At 35.5% G+C, this 24,686-nt stretch overlaps 1 protein-coding gene across 1 annotated transcript; it reads left to right on the forward strand.

The window, feature by feature from the left end:
• The first annotated feature begins 1,007 nt into the window (after positions 1-1,007).
• On the forward strand, positions 1,008-3,578 carry LOC103931014 (uncharacterized protein At4g14342). The gene is made up of 4 exons (XM_009340420.2): positions 1,008-1,164; positions 1,954-2,039; positions 2,141-2,264; positions 3,257-3,578. The coding sequence occupies exons 1-4, from the start codon at positions 1,159-1,161 to the stop codon at positions 3,302-3,304; spliced, it is 264 nt and encodes an 87-aa protein (XP_009338695.1). The 5' UTR covers positions 1,008-1,158; the 3' UTR covers positions 3,305-3,578.
• Positions 3,579-24,686: the final 21,108 nt, after the last annotated feature.

A 24,686-nucleotide genomic window follows, 5' to 3' on the forward strand; every position in this document is an offset into this window, starting at 1 on the left:
GCACAAAATATGAGTTTTCATGTACAATATACATATGTAGAAAGATTTACCATGATAATACGTAATTTGGGGAACATCTATTGATAGTTGTGGTAACCAAAATTCACTTGCTCTAGTGGGGATGTCACGTGTGCCAAAGCAAACCTGGTTGATGGAATTACCCTAAGGGTTTCATCAACACTTAACCTTTGCACGGGTTGAGCATTAAATACAAGAAGAGATGTATCTATGTAAATCACGCTCAACAGCGATGTGCCATTATGTGCACCATGCGTCACGTGATGGAATATGTAAAGCAGTACGCTAGGCCACCCCACTCAACAAAGTTAGAAGGCTTCGTGGGCCAAGTAAGGCCTAAGGAGGACTCCATTAGCCTAGAAGCTGATGAGATCAGCCCAGATGGGTCTGATAAGGAAATCTTCAAGAGATAATGATCCCTATAATCATAGCTAAAACATAGGCCATGATTATTGATGCTGTTAAGAATCGTCCCTAAATTGGACTCTTACGGGTGCCCCACATCACGTCTCTCATAGTCAATCGCTGTCGGCTAAATAAACGAGATAATGTAGGGTTAAAACCAATCATTTTATTGCCAAAAAAAAAAAAAAACCCAAGCATTTACGGAGCGTCACACATGCCCTAATGAATTATCTTCATGCCATGCTTGACTCTATATAAAGGTATGCATACATATCATAAAAAGGTAATTGTTGCTTAACCAAGAAACCCAGAGTTTGAGAAAAAAAAAAAAAAGCAGTTATTATAGTGTTTGATAAATTTTTATATAAAACAGATGTGAAGAAAAAAAACTAATTTTTCAAAGCTGGATTTTACAACTTTATGTTTTTTGCTTTTTTTTCACTCAAAACTGTGAAAAAAAGTTTAAATTGAACGTTTATTAAACATAAAAAGGCTTGTAGTTTTTTTTTTTATAGCGATTGTTTTTCAGAATCCCAGTACCAAACTAGGGTGCGCTAGGTTTTGCCTCCACCCTCGCGGTAAAAGTCAAATAACAAAGCATATTTCCCAACGTTTCATTTGCGGGTTTGCAATTGCAGCTGCAGAGTCGTCTTCATAAAGCTCACATCTCTCTCTGACTCGAACTCTCGGTGACCGTTATTCAATTCAGCTAGTTACTTCTTCTCGTTTGCCAATATGCAGGTAACTACACATCAACCCTAATTTCTCATCTCAATTGCAATATTCTCCTCCAGTTCTTGCCTAAGTAATTGCTTAAAACCCTAATTTTCTCTTTGTTTCCGGAGAAAGAAGAGGAAGAAAATCGGCAGAAAACCCTAATATCATCACCATAGAACATTAATTTTCAGTATTTAGAGCATCTCCAATAGCCTATTCAATATTTTTTTTTTGTTAAATTAGCTGCTTAACAGTGGCAAAGAACTATTTTTGAGCTATCCAGTTTAACTAAACACCTCTAATGATATTGCAAGTGGTGGGTTGCTATGTGGTTAAAGATTCCTCTTTTAGCCCAATGCGTCCTGGGTTTGAACGCTCCCCTCCCCTTAGTGTATATTAGTGTAGAATATGCTTGTACTAGAAAGAAAAAAAAACCCTTAAGTAGTTGTTTGGTATAGTATTAAATATTAATTAATTTAGCTACTTATTCATTTTTTTGAAACAAAAAAATGGGATCCAAGACGGATTACCGAACAAGCCCTAATATTTTGTTAGTTTTCAAGAGAGAGTTGAAAAGTTTGAGAGTTTGAAGAGTTTTTTAATGTTTAGCTAAAATTCTCTCTACTCCTCTTATGGAGTGACTATTCACTATGTTAGAACAGAAAGCCATTTAAAGAGTCTCTTGAAGTAAGGTTTTGGTGGTTTTTCGCTATGGTTAGCTAATGTTGTTGTAAAGAGTCTCTTGGAGATGCTCTAATACTTGAAAGTAGTAATGAGCTTGCTAATTGTTTGTGTTTCTTATATTGAGCTCAGGCCAGTGATAGGTTCAACATCAATTCCCAGCTTGAACATCTTCAAGCTAAATATGTTGGGACCGGACATGCCGATATGAATAGATAGTGAGTATAGTCTTGCTTCTTTTGCAAAATGCAATAATCTTTTGTATTTATGATTGGGTTATGTGTTAATTTTGAACTTCTCTTTCGTTTGGAATGTGTAGTGAATGGGCCGTGAATATCCAACGCGATAGCTACGCATCCTATGTTGGCCATTATCCACTTCTTGCTTACTTTGCTCTTGCGGAGAATGAGTCCATTGGAAGAGAACGCTACAACTTTATGCAGGTTCTCTCTTACTTTTGCACTTTTATGACTTTGAGGATATGAATTGGGTGTTTCTCTATACTTATGTTTAGCTACTGTTAGTCTGGTTATGTTTTATTGGATTGTTACTTCTTTGTTGTTCATTAGTTGCGTGTTCGGTTAGTAAGTTTGCATGGCTTGAAATTTTTTCGATCCTTGTTTCATTGGTGCCTAACTAGAAGGAAGATAATTTTGAATTTAGTATGTAACTGAGACAAGAAAGGAGAAGTTGGGTGATGAATTTCTTAGAAGTTCCAGGTGGTTTAGTTTGGTAAAACATGGAGAGGAAGTTCGCTGCGTGCTTTTTGTACTGCTCTGTTTCTTAAGTAGTTGGGGTAAGGTTTTGTTTAGTTATCCAGAATATGTTCACTCTTAAGTTTACCAGGCTATACATTGTTTTCTTGAAATGTGATATTTCCATCAGTGACTTCCCGCTGATGTAAAGGCTGGGTATCCAAGATCCTGGGAGAAATCAGTCTGCAATATATCTTGTTGCAATTTCTTTAACTAAACTCAACTGAACAAAGTGCTATCCAAACTACCTGGCCTGAGTATTCCATTGCCCCTGTCAAATCCTGTTGACCAGCATAGTAGACTTAAGTACAATAGGCTACTATCCCATGGACACCTTGTCATGCTCGACCGTATAGTATTATTTATCTGTACTTCTGAATTCTGATATAATCTTGGTTTCTTGTTAGCACTTGGTCCAGTTGATCCCGCAACTGGTCTGCAGTGTTGTAAAGCCCTTCCTAATTTTTTTTTCGTATCCATATAATCTGATGTCAATGTGTGTCGGTTTCTTTTCTTTGTTATTTGGGCCTGGTGATGGGTAATTTATGATGGTTTTCTATTGCACCCGGTGATCTTAAAATTCATGCGGTAGAGATATTTGATAATGCGTTAGTAAAAACTCGAGCTGTGATACTTGTCTTTATGATTTATTGAATTGATTTGTTTTCATTGTTGTGCAGAAAATGCTTTTGCCATGCGGTCCTCCCCCGGAAAGAGAAGACGATTGATTACCTCTATATTGTCCTAAGAACTTACCTCTTTATGATGTACACCCATCACAGCGCCTCATTCCCAATAAAACACTGACATGTGTAAGGTTTTTACTCATGGCATAGTATTATTGGATTGGAACGCCACGTGACAGTAAACTTTTTCCATGTACGTTGCCCTCCTATCTATCCCGTTTGCTGAAAAAAGTGATCATATGTGACTTTGATTACGTGTACTTGATCGTTCTTTTCAATTCATGAATCTAATGCCTTCTTGTGGCCCTTATCCGTATTCATTCACGTTAAGCTGCATTATGACATCAAACTTTTTATCATTGCCATAATTCATGCATCTAATTCACTAAAGCTGTTTATGAAGCCGAAAACAGGTTGGACAGATCTCTGGGTGAGAAAGTTTTATTTGAATAAATCGGTTTAGATCCGATTTCAACAAATAGGAAAACTGAATAAAACCTTTTGCATAGCCATGTTTTTTGTGGTTCGTCCTATAAATCATTACAACAACAAAAGTTCAAGAATGCTCAACAAGAAAAACAGAATCGTATATAAAGGATACTTGCAAAAATGTTAAATGCATATCGAAAATCTAAGTGCTGAAATCACATTGACCATCACAAGCGTTTGAAGCTTACATAATTATGTTGGTGTTGCAACTTCAAACCCTCGATCAACTTGATCAAAACTCCCAGCATCTGCTCTAAAACCTAGTTTGTGCGAAAACACACGTCACATAATCTCACAAACGAAATTAGGCCAGTTTGAGATTTCAGGAACAAAAACATGGATTCTTATTTTCATACATTATAATACTCAGAAAATTTTCAATCTGCAGAATATAGATCTTCCTGCAAAGCTTCTTCCTCTCTTTTTATTTCCTCACTTATCAACTCTACCCTGACACATTCATGAGAAAAGTGGAACGCATTATTATATCACACCGTCACGTAATCATTTAGAAAAACATTGGTTTATGGGTGCACTGCACTTAAGAGAGGTGCAGAAAGTTGCAATCCTTAGAGTTAGTTAGTGGTGACAAAAATAAGGCAGTCAATGATCTTGAGAGTGAATATAGCGATTTTCTTAAGAAAAAGAAAATTCTTTATGTTGAGCCGTTCGGTGGTTGAACATTTGAAATACTTGTTTGATGACGGCTACTCGTGTTAGGTACTAGCTTATATAACAAACTATACATGTCAAATGAAATAGCCAAACATCTTGCTCCATGGAAAAGGGAATTGTCTCAAGATAAAACTTGCTTTAAGAGAGTAATTCAAACCTTTCTGGAAAACACAAAATAGAGCCAAGTAAAACACAAAAGAAGAACGGAGGACTAAAGAGAAACAACATAAAATGTAGCAACAACGTGAGATTTTTGTAGGTATAAGGGCATAACTGAGAATAAGTTATTTGCTTATTTGCCCTATATTGAATTACCCTTAATGCTATAAATATTTTCAATGAAGATGTCCATAGATAAATGTCAAATATTAATTCAATAACAATTTAGCTCATACGTTTTTATTAGTTATAAGTGATATTTATAGGATTCATTTTCGTGAATTAATGGGACTCACATAATAAATAATTAAAAGATTTTTTTTTTAACAAACGATATTATCTACACTAAAGGGAGAGGAGGTGGGCTTAGCCTCACAATGAACTAGCAATAATGTAGCTCAAAGTTGCATTTGACGATAATTAAACTTAAGATCTCTCATTTAAGAGTGAAGAGAAATACCACTAGACCGTAATACTAAGTGACATAGATTTGTTAAATTAGTTACCGACGGAGTTCGAACTTAGATTGTCATGCAAGTGTTTAATTCCCTTCCACCGTTGTGGTAAAGGCTACTTTCATAATTAAAAGATTATTTGATATCACATTTTTTCACATATCAAATTGGACATATGAACATTCAGAAGCATTTTTGCTAATCATCTTAACTATAGTGTATGCATCATACACCTAATAATTAGACGTTTGTCAAATAATTAAGTGTATGATAAGGAGATGGTGAATAAAAATGCTTCGAAAATGCTCCTATGAAAATTTGTACGCCGATCTATATCGAATTAATATGTCCATGATGTTATAGGCCTATTTGATTGAATGACCTAGGGTTTAGAGAGAGAGAGGGGTTCAACAATATTGAGAGAGAAGAGAGATTGATTTAATTGTGAGGTGCCTTTGATTCAACCCATTGTGCCTTTATTTATAGTAGTACGATAGGTAAAAACCTTTCCCTTTAGGATTACAACATTGAATAGGTAATCTACTCCTAATAGGAATATAAGATACATTCCCAGATTCCCTAGGATTTACGCAATCACATTCCTATTCTAAATATGACTACAACACTCCCCCTTGGGTGTGTATATACTCAACAAACCATCGCATCAGATCTTCAGCAGATAAGGTAGAATAGTTGATGAAGTCATCGACACAACAAGTGATCGCGAGTCTCAAATTTAAGTGAAGTATGCATTTGTAGTAAAACTCACAAAACCTTGCTATGGTAAAACCCAAGGTATGGGGAAAACCCATAGACTAAGGAGAAAAGCGAGAAGTATGCATAATGTCTAAAAATGAACGTCAAACTGGATGAAGGAAGTAAACTCAACGGAGTATGATCATCCCAGGATGGGTGTCTCATTAAAACCTCGTTAGGCAGCAAAAATCCAGTGGGAAAAATGCTCCTAATTGTAGGAAAAAGAGTACATTAAAATCATGTGAGTATGCTTGGAGATTTGTGAGTATAGAACAAGCCTAAATCCGTAGTACATTTGAGGTATCGGAAAATGTCTTTAACATCATTCCAGTGCCTGCGTGTGGGCGCATTGCTATATCTTGTCAAAAGATTCACTGCGAAGGAGATGTCGGGTCTAGTGCACGGAGCCAAGTACAATAAAGCCCTAATTGCACTTAGGTAAGGAACTTCGGGTTCTAAAATCTCTTCCTCATCCTCCTTTGGATGGAAGGGATCTCATTTAGCATGTAGAGTCCGAACAACCATGGGTGTACTCGAAGGCTTCGCTTTAAAACGACGCAATACCTTTTGGGTGTAGTTCGATTGATGTACTAGGATTCCATCCGAACAATGCTTGATCTTTAGGCCGAGATAATATTTAGTTTTCCCAAGATCCTTCATCTTAAATTCAGATTTCAAGTGTGCAGTAATTTCCTCAGGCTCTGCAGGAATCCTAATGAGATTCATGTGATTGACATAAACTGCAACGATTGCAAATCCGGAATGTGACTTCTTTATAAACACACATGGGCATAGTTCGTTGTTCACATAATCCTAACTTGTCAAATATTTACTCAGACAATTATACCACATCCACCCAGATTGTTTTAATCCGTAGAGTGGCCTCCTCAACCTAATTAAGAAAGTGTTCCATGATCTAGAACTATTTGAGCCAGTTAATAGAAGTCCTTCTGGAACTTTCATGTAGATTTTCGTATTTAGATCCCTATAGAGATACGCGGTTACCATGTCCATAAGCTACATATTCAATTTTTCTGAAACTACCAAACTGATTAGGTAGCAGAACGTTATAATGTCTATTACAGGGGAATACGTCTCCTCGTAATCAATCCTTAGGCACTAAGAGAAGCCTTGCGCTACTTTGTATCGCACTATTTTATTCTTCTTATTACGCTTCCTCACGAAAACCCACTTGTAGCCAACAGGCTTAACGCGCAGTGGTGTTGGAACAATAGGTCCAAACACTTTATGTTTCGCGAGCGAATCGAGTTCGACCTAGATTGCTTGTTTCCAATTTGACCAATCGGTTCTACGTCGGCATTTATCAACGGAACGTGGTTCAATGTCATCGCCAAGCATGATGTCAGTAGCTACTGAGTATGAGAATGTATTGTCGACGATCATCTCATGCTTATTCCAAACCTCATCCAATACTGTGTAGTGGACCGAAATCTCACGATTCTCGGAAGGTCATCATGTTTCATCTGAAGCATTACCGTAATCTAGAATAACCTTATGCATTGGAACGGATGAGAGGGTGATGGTCAAATTCAAACTAGGGTTACTAGTTAGTGCCATTTTCCTCTTCCGAGGTTGTGAATCCTTTGAACCAAGGGGTCTACCATGCTTCAGGGTCAGAGCAAATGATTGGCTAACCGCCAATGTACCTTATCTAGGCCTGGCAAACGGGTCGTGTCTATCGTGTTCGTGTCGTTTTCGTGTAACACCTGTTATCTTAACGGGTCGTGTCGTGTCACACCCGTTATCTTAACGGGTCCTTAACTGGTCGTGTCACTTTACCCACCGGGTAAAGTGACCCGACCCGTTATGACCCGTTATGACCCGTTAAGAAAAAAATATATTTTTTTAAAATTTGCACATACCACACATTGCCACATAAATATTACTTCAAAACATTAAAACATTTCTCGTTCAAGTACTATATCTACACTCGAAAATAAAAGCCTAATAAAAAAAATAATACATACACTACTAATATATTACAAATATTAAATGTGCAAGGATAAAGAGTTTTTGTTTTTAAGATTGTAAGTCTTTCTCAAAAGTTTACACCTCCATTTACAAAATCTTCAATTTACATCGATCATCATGAAATTGTATTCAATTTACACCTACATCTATATAATTATTATAGTTTTTACTTTTTAGGGATATAAAATTATTAAATTAATGTATATAATTATTAATATTATGGTTGATTCATACTTTTGTTAAGTATATAAATTATAACATAAGATTTTGTGATATCCACATCCACTAGTGTAAATATATTAAATTGAAGATCGAATTCATTCATTGTATTCATATAGGGTCAAGGAGTGTAGTTATAAAAAATCATCAAAATCGGAGTTAAAATAACCGTTAAATCTTGATTTTTCGTTTATAACCGTTGAAAAGCTTTGTCCCGTTACTTGATCTTTGAATGTTTTTTTTTTGTGATTTTTTGCTGATGTGATCTCCAAGCATATACAAACAATTTTGACGGTTTTGATCGTTGAAATTAGTTTTGGAGAATTCGTAAAACGATAGATTGACTAACACTTAGAGTTTATTTATACTTTTATTAAGTATAACATAAGATTTGTGGTATCCACTTGTGTAAATATTTTAAATTGAAGATCTAATTCATTCATTGTATTCATATAGGGTCAAGGAGTGTAGTTATAAAAAATCATCAAAATCGGAGTTAAAATAACCGTTAAATCTTGATTTTTCGTTTATAACCGTTGAAAAGCTTTGTCCCGTTACTTGATCTCTGAATGTTTTTTTTTTGTGATTTTTTGCTGATGTGATCTCCAAGCATATACAAACAATTTTGACGGTTTTGATCGTTGAAATTAGTTTTGGAGAATTCGTAAAATGATAAATTGACTAACACTTAGAGTTTATTTATACTTTTATTAAGTATAACATAAGATTTTGTGGTATCCACTTGTGTAAATATTTTAAATTGAAGATCGAATTCATTCATTGTATTCATATAGGGTCAAGGAGTGTAGTTATAAAAAATCATCAAAATCGGAGTTAAAATAACCGTTAAATCTTGATTTTTCGTTTATAACCGTTGAAAAGCTTTGTCCCGTTACTTGATCTCTGAATGTTTTTTTTTTGTGATTTTTTGCTGATGTGATCTCCAAGCATATACAAACAATTTTGACGGTTTTGATCGTTGAAATTAGTTTTGGAGAATTCGTAAAATGATAAATTGACTAACACTTAGAGTTTATTTATACTTTTATTAAGTATAACATAAGATTTTGTGGTATCCACTTGTGTAAATATTTTAAATTGAAGATCGAATTCATTCATTGTATTCATATAGGGTCAAGGAGTGTAGTTATAAAAAATCATCAAAATCGGAGTTAAAATAACCGTTAAATCTTGATTTTTCGTTTATAACCGTTGAAAAGCTTTGTCCCGTTACTTGATCTCTGAATGTTTTTTTTTTGTGATTTTTTGCTGATGTGATCTCCAAGCATATACAAACAATTTTGACGGTTTTGATCGTTGAAATTAGTTTTGGAGAATTCGTAAAATGATAAATTGACTAACACTTAGAGTTTATTTATACTTTTATTAAGTATAACATAAGATTTTGTGGTATCCACTTGTGTAAATATTTTAAATTGAAGATCGAATTCATTCATTGTATTCATATAGGGTCAAGGAGTGTAGTTATAAAAAATCATCAAAATCGGAGTTAAAATAACCGTTAAATCTTGATTTTTCGTTTATAACCGTTGAAAAGCTTTGTCCCGTTACTTGATCTCTGAATGTTTTTTTTTGTGATTTTTTGCTGATGTGATCTCCAAGCATATACAAACAATTTTGACGGTTTTGATCGTTGAAATTAGTTTTGGAGAATTCGTAAAACGATAGATTGACTAACACTTAGAGTTTATTTATACTTTTATTAAGTATAACATAAGATTTGTGGTATCCACTTGTGTAAATATTTTAAATTGAAGATCGAATTCATTCATTGTATTCATATAGGGTCAAGGAGTGTAGTTATAAAAAATCATCAAAATCGGAGTTAAAATAACCGTTAAATCTTGATTTTTCGTTTATAACCGTTGAAAAGCTTTGTCCCGTTACTTGATCTCTGAATGTTTTTTTTTTGTGATTTTTTGCTGATGTGATCTCCAAGCATATACAAACAATTTTGACGGTTTTGATCGTTGAAATTAGTTTTGGAGAATTCGTAAAATGATAAATTGACTAACACTTAGAGTTTATTTATACTTTTATTAAGTATAACATAAGATTTTGTGGTATCCACTTGTGTAAATATTTTAAATTGAAGATCGAATTCATTCATTGTATTCATATAGGGTCAAGGAGTGTAGTTATAAAAAATCATCAAAATCGGAGTTAAAATAACCGTTAAATCTTGATTTTTCGTTTATAACCGTTGAAAAGCTTTGTCCCGTTACTTGATCTTTGAATGTTTTTTTTTTGTGATTTTTTGCTGATGTGATCTCCAAGCATATACAAACAATTTTGATGGTTTTGATCGTTGAAATTAGTTTTGGAGAATTCGTAAAATGATAGATTGACTAACACTTAGAGTTTATTTATACTTTTATTAAGTATAACATAAGATTTTGTGGTATCCACTTGTGTAAATATTTTCAATTGAAGATCGAATTCATTCATTGTATTCATATAGGGTCAAGGAGTGTAGTTATAAAAAATCATCAAAATCGGAGTTAAAATAACCGTTAAATCTTGATTTTTCGTTTATAACCGTTGAAAAGCTTTGTCCCGTTACTTGATCTCTGAATGTTTTTTTTTTGTGATTTTTTGCTGATGTGATCTCCAAGCATATACAAACAATTTTGATGGTTTGGATCGTTGATATTAGTTTTGGAGAATTCGTAAAACGATAGATTGACTAACACTTAGAGTTTATTTATACTTTTATTAAGTATAACATAAGATTTTGTGGTATCCACTTGTGTAAATATTTTAAATTGAAGATCGAATTCATTCATTGTATTCATATAGGGTCAAGAAGTGTAGTTATAAAAAATCATCAAAATCGGAGTTAAAATAACCGTTAAATCGTGATTTTTCGTTGATAACCGTTGAAAAGCTTTCTCCCGTTACTTGATCTCTGAATGTTTTTTTTTTGTGATTTTTTGCTGATGTGATCTCCAAGCATATACAAACAATTTTGACGGTTTGGATCGTTGAAATTAGTTTTGGAGAATTCGTATGCCATCAATCAAGTTCCGTGTGTGTGTGTGTGTATATATATATATTTATTAAGTAGATTTAAATCTATTTATTTTGTACGTATAAATTATAATTGACTGGTACACGGAATAGTACATACATCACGTGTCACGTGTTCATTATAAAAATAGTGAAATATGTCATGACAGTCATGTGTGTGATAAAAAGTTAATAACTTAAAAAAAAAAAAAATTTCTCACCACTTCTATTAATTTTCATTTTTCCCTCTCTTTTTTGTTTCCTTTTCAACTTTTTCTTATCATTTTCACTTTTCCCTCCAACATCTTTCCCTAATTCCCTCACTTTTTTGTTTTATTTTCAACTTTTCTTAACATTTTCATTTTCCCTCCATTTTTTTTTTCAAAAAGGACGGCAAGTTGGCAAATGCATGATCATGCATATTAAATTATTAATTAATATGCATTATAATTTTTATAAAATTTAATATATATATATATATATATAATATAATTAGTATAGATAGACTTAATATTTTGGGGGTATAATTATTATAGTATATATAATTATTATAATTATTATAAATTTTATAGTTAATTTAATATATATATATATATATATATTTATTTATTATAATTTTTAGGGGTATAAAATTGTAAAATTAATGTATATAATTATTACAATATTTTTTTAGGGGTTATAAAATTATAAAAATAATATTCTGCTTATCGTGTATCGTGTTTACCCACGTGTATACCCGACCCGACCCGTTATCTTAACAGGTGCTTATCGGGTTACCCGATAAGACCCGATTCGTTATCGTGTCGACCCAAACACCTGTTAATTTCGTGTCGTGTCGTGTCGGGTTATCGGGTCGTGTCAGAAATTGCCAGGCCTAACCTTATCGCATGGAATGTGCGGCCTCCCCATCTTCGGGGACGGTCCTGCCTTCCCAGGCGGGTTGTTGACATACGCGGGGTACATCTATCCTTGCAAGTGTGTTTGGAGCGGGTATATATGATCTTGTCACCTTAGCTAGTGAAGGAAAATTTGTGAAAAACATGTTCATTTAAGCAACATCAATAGCATGCAATTAACAATTACAGGCGGAATCATGCTTGTATGCACTTAAAACAAAACATTTACCCATGAAATTCAAAGCCTAGTAGATAGGTGAATCAAGACTCAACTCAAAACAAAGTGAGTTGAGAAATCAATACCTTTGTAGATTCCTCTTTGCATAAGTAAAGGCTAATCACCCAAAGAGAGGGCCTTCATTCCTTGCATCTTAGATCCATGGATTTGGATGGATGAAAAGGTTTCTCCAAGTTCCCAAAATTGAGAACCTCTAAGTCTCCACACCAAGGTATATTGTAGAAGAAATGAGTGACCTTGAGGAAGTAAGATTGCTAGATGTTATCCTCAAGGTGGCCGGCCATTTCTAGAGAGAAAGGAGAGTTTGTGTTTCTCCAATTTCCCCAAAAACAGCACTTAATGAATTTTGGCTATTAAGTCACACTTATACCTTAATTCATTTGAGTGGCAAACTTGTAAATAAGTCAAAACCCACTCTTTCTCTAACATGGCCGGCCTTAGGGATTTATTGGGCTATTTGGGCCTTTGTGAATCATTATTCATTAAGTTGTCATACAACTTAAGTCAATGGACTTGACGTTCGAAGCCCATTGGGCCTTAAGGTCCAAAACTATCCCGAGGTCTTTTAACGAACTTATTCGTTTGATTAATAATCATATTAATTAATCCTTGCCATAAATAATTAAACTATTTAATTATTCTTACTCATCTCCGTTGAATCTTCAATCTCTACCTTACACGGTGTACGATCCATTAGGTTCCTTTTAGCGAAGCAGTGGGCGATTCAAACTCTTTCAAATCGATTGTGAATTGAAACTTACTTTCAATTCTCCCGTTAGTGATAATACACTTTTAGGGCTTCCACAAACCATGGTTGACGCTTAGCAGCATGTCATGGTTACCCAAGCTAATCAGAAGAGGTGGAGAACCTATTCAGTTTTAGGATTACAAATGCAATACGGTCTTTCTCTAATACAATACTCTTGACCACATTGTTTGGTTTGATAGTTTATTCATGTCTACTATCCAATGTGAATCTTGTACTTATATGATTACCTTGAATGTGATCTGGAACGCATTCCAACATCTCATTCATACTCTGGCCAGAGATTTTAAATCATATCATAGAGTATTCTCCCTCAAACAGTTTGAAGGTTAGAGATCCCTTGTTGCGCATTCACTTGCCTCCATGGCTAAGTGGCTTAACCCCGACGATGCCGTGGACACCCTGATAGAGTGACTTTGACATAATCAAAGATTAAGGACCTAACCACAAGACAACTGTGATGCCTCAGGTCAAAAGACTAATTTGCATTATCCCAACCATGAGTTCTCATGTGACAAGAATATGAGAACTCTTCGTTGATCGTGTTCAATGAACTCATTCTCTATTGAGCACCTACGTACTTGTCTTGATGTCACACACACCAATGACTCGAGACTAGTCACTCTCCCTGAGAGAAGACATAGCACGTACTGATCTTAACGGACTGTTAATGCCCAATTGACAATCCTATGATCAGGAATGTTTAGGATGTGTCAACGAAAGAATGGTCTCATGAATCTAACTTCTTTAGATCGCATTCTTCCAATCACATATTCCTTGGACTTATCGTTTAAGCATATAACATTTATATGAGACGGCTCAAACAATAATGTTTGCCCTTAATATTAAACTAGATTAGTTTAACATGTGAAATGTCCATAAAGTATCATCATATGATTGGTTTTAGGGCACATTTCCAACAATCTCCCACTTGCACTAAAGCCAATCAGCTTAGTCATCATTGATGATACCTCTTCTATAATTCATTTCATAAATGGCTGAGTAGTAGGCCTAAACAATGGATATCTATATGTTATCCATAGAAGCAACCTTGAGAATAACGACGTCACCATTATACATGATTCTCAATCATGTGGTTCAGTCTCTCATTTGAGTTCGGACTTTGATGAGACCTTGATTCCCTGGCTTGAGCTATCGCCCCATTAGTGTCATACACTTTCTGGTTGGAACCGAATGGAGAGTTCATGAATGAACTTTCCCATCCAAACAACAATGTTGTAAGCTTCTATATGACAATATATTTTGCATACATGATGGAACCCATTAAAGTCATTTACTTTTAACGTTTCCACCCAAATATCTCTTTAGTCATAATAAAGAGATATCTCATTATCACTTCATTCATAATGAAGAGATATTCTATGATGGATTAGATTCATAATCTAATACATTTACGCTTCCATTACGTTACTCTAATTCTTCCTCATTCTTGAGGAATCCATCCTTAGTATTTCTTAAATACCTAAGGATTCACTTGACAGTTGCCATGGTTCTGATCCTGGGCTTGCACTGATATCATCTTGTACCGTTCTAGGTATGACTTATATCAATGTTTTCATACAATATGAAATACATAAATCACCTTTCTGCGTATGTATAAAGGATTCTATTTATGCATTATTTCTTTGGGAGTCAAAGGGTACATTCCCTTTGAGAAGAACAACTTCCTAGTCTCACTAGAATTGTCATTCTAATTGAAGTTTATCATCATATGAGAAACTTCCTAGCATCTTATTGTCTATTTTAGGGATTGATATAATCCAATTATATCTTGAAATCTATCATTATAGATTTCCATCCCATGTATATAGACTATGTCTCCCATATACATTCTATCATTATAGAATGTTTAAAGTCATAACTTTAACGATGAAGAATTCCTTTCATTTTCAAAATTAATATATATCATGTATTTATATATTCTAATTTAGGAATACGATCAACTCCCACTAATCTTTTGTAAACCTAGTAAACAAAAGATTCATTTACATCTTTATGAGAAATCAAACAATTGATCTTTTCTCATAAGACGCTTATAGCTCCCACTAGCTTGCTAAGATCCATGATGGATGGATCTTCTTACAACTAACATGTCTTAGAAGTATATATCATATATATATGGGTAATTGATAATGTCCAACGAACTAAATCTTCTTTATGTTCATTCTTCTCCTAATGGAGAAATTCATTATCTTACGATGCTACTTTCCTTGATATTTTTCAAGGAAATTAATCTAAAGTGTTACTTTTTCCTTGGATCAAATCTAAGGAGGTAAATACTTTAGACGTCTTACTCATCTACTTACATTTCTTGAATTCTTTGAAACCTTTTGCAAAGTATTCGGACTTGTGTTTATTCAAAATAAACTATAGTCCAACCGAGAGTGATCTTCGGTGAATGTCATACAACATGAGTAGTATTATGTTGTGAACAAGTGCCACTAACATCTAAGTGAATTAACCTCAACAACTTTGTGATTCTTTCTTCTTTCCAAAAGAATAAAGATTCGAACATTTCGCCTCTATACAATTTTAACAAGAAGGTATTGGATCCGGATCTAACGATCCAAAGCATCCATCTATGACCAACTCGTAACTTATGTTTTAGAGGTATCACAACTCAGTTGGGATTAGTCACTACCCTGCAACCTTTTGGGTTTTAAGCATCATCGTATTCTAAACAGTTAAACTACCACATCATCTCTACTATAAAGACAACCAATTAAATTACAATAATCTAATTATTGATTAATAAAGAACAATGTTTTTGTCAAACAAAACATTTATCCATCTCTACTATAGTGACGAATTTAAGTTCCTTAAAATTGGAATGTAAAGACAATCTTTAGTATTTTCCAATTTCTTTGGTAGTTCATATGAGGAAGTAAGTACAATCCGCTTTCGCAGAGATCTATATTCGATTCACGTTTGAAATGTGAAGTACTTTCTCTTCTCTCATATATCTTCTACTTCTTATTAGCACACTTTTACAACAATTGTAAAACATAGTTACTAATACAGAATCATGCATTCAAGTAGAAGAACCAACTGTTATGAACTTTTCAAGAACATTTTACAACACCTTCGAAAGGTGTGTTCTTGACACTTGCAAGACATTTCTTTGCAAATACCCCTTCCAATGTCCATCCTTTCATAAAGAAAGTTTGTTCCCTTGGAGTTATTTTGCCTTCTTCATTTGACTTCCCTTTTGACTACAATAGTCATGATCCCTAAACTCCCACTATCTCTCTTGAAACTTATTTCAAATGTGTTATACACATCAAACGATTTGGAGAGCGTGCGGTTATTGTTCACTATATAGTTTACGATAAACTTTAGTGAACCATTAGGATAGGGACACAAAGGTGAAGTCCTTGCCTAGTTTCCGTCTCGTTAAGTGTTTTAACACTTCAACACTCAATGATTCAAAATCATCATAAGTCCATATAAATGGACTATTTTTGTCAACCAACCATTATGTTCTAAACATAATAACAAACTTTCAAGAGTTGTTCAAGGCAACTCTCATTTCTTCATACAACAATTTGTAAGTGAAGAATCATGGCACATAAAGTGTCCATGCACTTGTGCTTACTTCTCAAGTTCCTTGTTCGTGTAACAAAGAGACAAGCACTAAAGTTTGTGTTGATTAAGGGTTGTTCAAAGCAACTCTTATTTCTTCATACAACAATTTGTATTTGAAGAATTATGACATTAAAAGTGTTGTCCTTCTCATTTTAGACTTATCTAACATATTCTTCCAATGATATATTATCAATAGGAAGATTGTGAGGATGAGACTACTTAGTTACATCTACAAGCCATTAAAGACAATCTATGGGATTGTAGAACTAAGTCCGGAAATTAAAGCATTCGACTTTTCTTTGTCAAGTTTTGGATAGCGTTTGCAAATATATTGGTAAACAAATACATAACGAATATAAATTGATTGATTTTAAGCCATTTGATTCGGGTCTTTAAATCAAATAGCACCACCCACTATTTTTGGCAAATTCCATATCCCTCATCGGAATTCGAGAGTTTTGGAGGAAACTCTTAGTAGGGTATGGGAGGCTCACTATTACCAAGCCCACCTCACGATGATACGATATCGGCTAGCATTAATAATAATGAGAGAGTACGCTTACTCATTTGCATCTCTTGCAAGTACCCATCTTATTTGGCCTCTAGAGAATGTTGCCTCACAATGATATGATATCGGCGCCATTGCACTTAGTTAAGTTATTCCCACCATGCTTAGTTCATGAAGGGGTTCAAGAATAGCCTCACAATGATATGATATTGGCCATCCTCGTTGCCTACACTCACCTCATCATATGCATATAGACTCCTCCTGAGTGTAAGCATGCACTTTGTACTCCCCCACGATAGGGTGAAGCCGGTGTACAAGTCACAAACGATTGAAGCCTACCACGGTGGAAGGCCACGAAGAGATATTCAAAGCATCTCTCGCTTATCAACTTAATATTGATTTGGTTGAGGGTTTTTAGGTCTCATCACATATAAACATACATTTTAATCCAATTAAAACATTTTGGTCCTATTACAACTATTGGTCCATTTGATTGATTTAGTTGTATATAATACTCCCACTAAGCTTTTAAAACGGTTTTTAAAGCAAGAGTATATGATACTACTAACATAAGGTTTGCATTCATTGATGGACTATATAGTTACCTTAGGGCCTTAGGATGACTATGAACCTTTGATTAGATCCAACACGAGCCTTGTGTTGAATCTCGGTCTAGGGATGGTGATTGATTTTAGTTACGCGTTTAATCACATTAAGGCGTGTTGTCTTAGGGCGTTGGACCCAACTACTCCAATTTCATGCATATCGAATAAAACAAGAAAGGAGTACTTCAAAGTAAATAAGAGCTTATGCTCTTTTACAACAATTGATCAAATCAAATTACTTTAAAGTAAAGAAGAGCTTATGCTCTTTTACAACAATTGATCATATCAAATTACAACCAAAATTTAATCTACACATTCCCATGGTTCAAACAAATTTGAAACGGCCTTTCACATAGCTCAATTATCGTAAGCTAAGGTTCATAATCACCCTTTCTTTAATTAATTAACGCTTTAACTAATTAAACTTGAATGCAACATTTTCATTTGGTTTTTGTATCCATAGAATTGATTTAAATGGAGCTAAATGAAATGAAAATCCAATTCTCATTTAAAGAGACAAAACAATTTTTGTTCTCTACCTAATTTGGGCCAAAATGCTATGACCTCAACTTGTTTGGGCCATAGTGCAATTAACCTCAACTTTTGGGCTATTTTGCAAAAACTTAAACTTTTGGGGTCACTTTGTAAAAACACAAAAGTCCACTACTTCATGTAATTACAACTAGAACCCAAAAATTTCCACAAAAAATAAAACTTCATTAAAGGAGCAAAACAATTTGTCCTTTTAGTGATTTTGGACCTTTACGTAAAAACGTAAACTTTTGGGTCAAAATGCAAATACACAAAAGTATCAAAACTTTATATAATTGCATGAAAGCCCCACAAGGACCCTAATTGAGTAGGGTGGCCGGCCATTGAAGCAAAGTTTATAAAAAAAATTCAAAGTTTTGTAAGTGGGGTGTGTGTAATGGAATAAATCATTACACATCAAACCCACTAAAATTTCTTTAATTTTTCAAAATAAATATCTAATATATTTAAACATAAGAAATATTTCAAAACAAAAACTTTATGAAATAAATCAAAACTTTGAATCAAAACACCAAACCTTTTGTTCTTGGCAAGAACATATCAAGAACAATGAAGAACATTCATGAAAACCCATAAGAGCTCCATGAACATTCTTCACCCAAAAACATACCAAAACCACTCAAACTTAAGGGAAATAACATACAACCATACTAGGGTACATAGGGGGTTCCAAAAATCACTTTAAAACACTTTTAACAAGTCAAACAAGAACCCAAAATTCCACCCTTTGGATTTGGCCGAATTTCCCCAAAAACATGGCACCAAATTTTAGCTCCAAAATTCATGCTCATATGAACTACATCTACAACATTTGAGATGGCAAATTTTCTAACAAAATTTACATTCAAAGAAGCAAGAATAAAGCTTGTAACAATTACAACATTCAAATCACAAACTATGAACTACAAAACCCAAAAGGATTCACCAACTACTAGACTTAGGCTCTTGATACCACTCAAGGAAAATTTGTGAAAAACATGTTCATTTAAGCAACATCAATAGCATGTAATTAACAATTAAAGGCGGAATCATGCTTGTATGCACTTAAAACAAAACATTTACCCATGAAATTCAAAGCCTAGTAGATAGGTGAACCAAGACTCAACTCAAAACAAAGTGAGTTGAGAAATCAATACCTTTGTAGATTCCTCTTTGCATAAGCAAAGGCTAATCACCCAAAGAGAGGGCCTTCATTCCTTGCATCTTAGATCCATGGATTTGGATGGATGAAAAGGTTTCTCCAAGTTCCCAAAATTGAGAACCTCTAAGTCTCCACACCAAGGTATATTGTAGAAGAAATGAGTGACCTTGAGGAAGTAAGATTGCTAGATGTTATCCTCAAGGTGACCGGCCATTTCTAGAGAGAAAGGAGAGTTTGTGTTTCTCCAATTTCCCCAAAAACAACACTTAATGAATTTTGGCTATTAAGTCAAACTTATACCTTAATTCATTTGAGTGGCAAACTTGTAAATAAGTCAAAACCCACTCTTTCTCTAACATGGCCGGCCTTAGGGATTTATTGGGCTATTTGGGCCTTTGTGAATCATTATTCATTAAGTTGTCATACAACTTAAGTCAATGGACTTGACGTTCGAAGCCCATTGGGCCTTAAGGTCCAAAACTATCCCGAGGTCTTTTAACGAACTTATTCGTTTGATTAATAATCATATTAATTAATCCTTGCCATAAATAATTAAACCATTTAATTATTCTTACTCATCTCCGTTGAATCTTCAATCTCTACCTTACACGGTGTACGATCCATTAGGTTCCTTTTAGCGAGGCAGTGGGCGATTCAAACTCTTTCAAATCGATTGTGAATTGAAACTTACTTTCAATTCTCCCGTTAGTGATAATACACTTTTAGGGCTTCCACAAACCATGGTTGACGCCTAGCAGCATGTCATGGTTACCCAAGCTAATCAGAAGAGGTGGAGAACCTATTCAGTTTTAGGATTACAAATGCAATACGGTCTTTCTCTAATACAATACTCTTGACCACATTGTTTGGTTTGATAGTTTATTCATGTCTACTATCCAATGTGAATCTTGTACTTATATGATTACCTTGAATGTGATCTGAAACGCATTCCAACATCTCATTCATACTCTGGCCAGAGATTCTAAATCATATCATAGAGTATTCTCCCTCAAACAGTTTGAAGGTTAGAGATCCCTTGTTGCGCATTCACTTGCCTCCATGGCTAAGTGGCTTAACCCCGACGATGCCGTGGACACCCTGATAGAGTGACTTTGACATAATCAAAGATTAAGGACCTAACCACAAGACAACTGTGATGCCTCAGGTCAAAAGACTAATTTGCATTATCCCAACCATGAGTTCTCATGTGACATGAATATGAGAACTCTTCGTTGATCGTGTTAAGTGAACTCATTCTCTATTGAGCACCTACGTACTTGTCTTGATGTCACACACACCAATGACTCGAGACTAGTCACTCTCCCTAAGAGAAGACATAGCACGTACTGATCTTAACGGACTGTTAATGCCTAATTGACAATCCTATGATCAGGAACGTTTAGGATGTGTCAACGAAAGAATGGTCTCATGAATCTAACTTCTTTAGATCGCATTCTTCCAATCACATATTCCTTGGACTTATCGTTTAAGCATATAACATTTATATGAGACGGCTCAAACAATAATGTTTGCCCTTAATATTAAACTAGATTAGTTTAACATGTGAAATGTCCTTAAAGTATCATCATATGATTGGTTTTAGGGCACATTTCCAACAGCTAGATCATTAAAAGCATCCGACATGCTTTGAACAATGCTTTGAAGATCTATAATTCGACCCACCTCACTTTCAGATAGGGCAGTGCGGGGATCTAAATGAAACATAGTGGGAGTATACCACGATAATTCGCGGCATTCTACGGGAACGTTAGCATGCTTATCTCCCCCTAGCAACGGAAAGATTGTCTCATCAAAATGACAATCCGCAAAACGTGTGGTAAAAAGATCTCTTGTCAAGGGTTTAAAGTAGCGAACAATTAATGGTGAATCATAACCGACATAGATTCCCATTTTTCTCTGAGGATCTATTTTGGTACATAGCGGCGGTGTTATTGGCACATAAATGGCGCACCCAAACATCCGTAAATGTGAAACGTTAAGCTCGTATCCAGTGGTCAACTGTAACGGTGAATGTGGTTGAGTTGCAGTTGGCCTTAGGCAGACCAACATAGCTGCATGCAATATTGCATAGCCCCAGACAGATACCGGCAGTTTGGTTCGCATAACCAAAGTCTAAGCTATCATTTGAAGGCGCTTTATGAAAGCTTCTACCAGGCTGTTTTGGGTGTGAACATGGGGAACAGGATGTTCCACATCAATCCCTACTGACATGTAATAATTGTCAAAAATCTGTGACGTAAACTCTCCAGTGATATCCAGTCGAATTGACTTAATTGGATAATTAGGGTGGTGAACCCTTAGCTTAATGATTTGAGCTAGGAGTTTAGCGAACATGGCGTTGCGTGTGGACAACAAGCAAACATGTGACCATCTTGTCGATGCATCAACCAACACCATAAAATATTTAAATGGTTTGGTCCACAAATGTCCCTTTGAATCCTCTGAAGAAATTTAGAAAGGTCGTGAATAATCTTTGTATGGAAGGGTTGAGTATTCAACTTCCTTAAAGAACATGCTTTGCATGGTGAAACTCTAACATAGGGATGTAACTTATGCCCGTGAGAAGATTTGAGGATACATCGCATCATGTCACGTCCAGGATGTCCCAAATAGTCATGCCAAAGCAACTAAGTGTCCTGAAACTCAAGCATAGGGCCGGCCACACTGTGGGTTTCTATGCTGCGAATGGTTTGTAATGTACAACCCACTTGGCAGTTGTTCTAACTTCTCATGAATATGCTTTTGGCCATATTCGTATGAAGTGATACAAAGAAATTCAGAACCATGATCTTCAGTGGTTTCAAGATGATATTTATTATCTCGAATATCCCTAAAACTTAGCAATGTTCTTCCGAAACGTAGAGAATAGAGTGTCTCCTTAATGGTCAAGATTTTACCATTATACAACATGACACGTGCCTTTCCGTATCCTTCAATCAAGTTGGATGGGCCTGAGAAAGTTGTTAAATGAGCTTTCTTGGGTATTAAGTTAGTAAAATAATGTCGTTCACGCAAGTTGGTGTGCGTGGTTGTACTATCTACCAGACAACTAACTTCCCCACTAGACATACCTAGAAATAAATTGATTGAATTGGTCACATGCATAGATATAACTCCATTCATTCAATTAAGCAATTTGAGAAAATAATATCCATTCAAATAACAATCCATAATTCAAAACAAATCAAAACCAAACAAATTATCCCAAATACATAGAAAAATTGTTCAAAATTAAACCATAAACCTAACAAAATAAGGGAGTAGGGCTGGCCACTTCTAGTGGTTTTGGCCACTACAGGTAAACACCCTAAAAAAACATGTCTAATTTATTCATCCATAGGTGTTGACGCCTCCTGAAAATCCGATATCTCCATTGATGTAGTTGCATCTTCCGGATGATCCACATATGCAAGGTTAAACCCACGACGGGAACGATACATGGCAATAGCCTCAAGGGAAGCTCCGCATACACGTGACCAATGATCCCTTAATCCACCAGTTCAGGAGAAGTAGCATGAACGGGAGCTTTGCCCTTGTTCTTGAAGTTTGGGACCTTAGGGGTGAATGGTGGACGCTGCTAGGTCACAATTCTTCCCTTAGGTGCGGCATTCTGTTGACCTTGGGCCTATGGTTGGGCTTGCCACCCATTGCCACAGCCACGATGGTTCTTTCGTCGTTTATAACTGCTAGAATAGGTTACATGTGCTTCAGGCGCGGCATTTGAGCCAGTGGGTCGAGCTTGATGATTCTTCATCAGAAACTGGTTTTGCTTTTCAGCAAGAAGTAAAACAGAGATCAAATCTGAAAACTTGGTGAATTTCTGTGCCCTATATTATTGCTGCATGACAATATTGGTGGCATGGAAGGTTGAATAGGTCTTCTCCAGGAAATATAATTCGATTAGTTTCACTTTGCAGAATTTCAACAGAGAACGGATTCGACAAACTTCAAAGTTGTATTCATTCACGAACTTAAAGTCCTAGAAGCGAAGATACTGCCAGTCGTGTCTTGCTTCAAGCAAGTATATGTCTTTCTGGTGATCGAAACAATCGACTAGACAAGCTAGAGGGTGCGTGGGTCCTCCTCAGTGAGATACTCAGTTTGCAGTGCATCATGGATGTGTCTTCGAATGAAGATCATTGCAGTAGCCTTCTTAGCTTCGTCAATAGGTTTGTCAGCAATAAGTGCCTCGATGGTGGCTCGAATGCCCTTTGCAGTTAAATGGAGCTTCACGTCTTGTACCCACTTCAGATAGTTTCTTCTAGAGACTTCTAGAGTGGAGAAATCGAGCTAGTTCAAGTTCGACATGTCCCTAAAACGGAGGGAGAAAACATGATTAGTCATATGGTAAGCCATAGACATATATCGTAGAACATACAGGTTCTATAGACATGTAGTGGTTTAATTTATGCATGAAAACTACAAGTTTCATGTGGTATGTTTTGAATGAAAACTTCAGGTTTCAAAGGCACTAAATTTGAAACTAGAGGTTCAATTTAGTTTTTATGAACAATTAGTTCATAATGAGAGGTTCTTGCAAGAAACACATAATGCAATATACTAATTTGGATATAGTGGATTTAAGGTTTTTCGGGAATTCAAGTGTGAGAGCTTCATTACTACGAAAGTATGTGACGGTTCAAAGTATAAAAATAAATTATTGAATCGTTAATGTCCAAAAGTGATATTCAGGTCGATAATTTTGGATTCATTATCAGATTAATGGACTGCAGGTCACTTTTAATTAATTCAATAAATCGAGCTATACGTGATCGATTGTAGAAGCAAAATAATATTATTGGTCGAAAAATATAACCCCAAAATAATTTGGGCTTAGTGCCATGGGTAATATGGCACGGGTTTAAGTGCCTTAAGCATAAGGCAAGGCCCAAATGACCTCGAGTGATGGCTGCAGGCCACGGGTAAGGAAGGAAACCCCAGCCGCAGCTGGGTTCCGAAGTTGGACCGAGGGAGGGGGGCACGGGAGAAAGCTCAAAAGCTTGCAGGTTTGGCGTGGAAAGCCCAGCCGCGAGGGTTGGCTGCATGGGACGCGGGTTGTGGGAAAAGTCTAGCTAATTGAGCTGGATTGAATGCAGGTCGGGGCAGACAATGAGCCCAGCAACCATAAAGGCTGCAACATGCAGGAGTAGACCCAGCCAATCTAAGCTGGCAGTGTTTTAGGCATGGGGCTTCAGGCCCTACTGAGTTGAAATCCAGGTCGTGGCCTGGTGCTGTGTCCATAGTGATGGTGCAGTGGTATACCGCACCATTTCCCATTCCCATATAGTTTTCAAAATCCCTAAGGGTTTAGGAAAC

The sequence above is a fragment of a genome, unplaced genomic scaffold (assembly GCF_019419815.1).
Source record: "Pyrus x bretschneideri cultivar Hongxiangsu unplaced genomic scaffold, Pyrus_bretschneideri_v1 Contig38, whole genome shotgun sequence".
Lineage (NCBI taxonomy): Eukaryota > Viridiplantae > Streptophyta > Magnoliopsida > Rosales > Rosaceae > Pyrus > Pyrus x bretschneideri.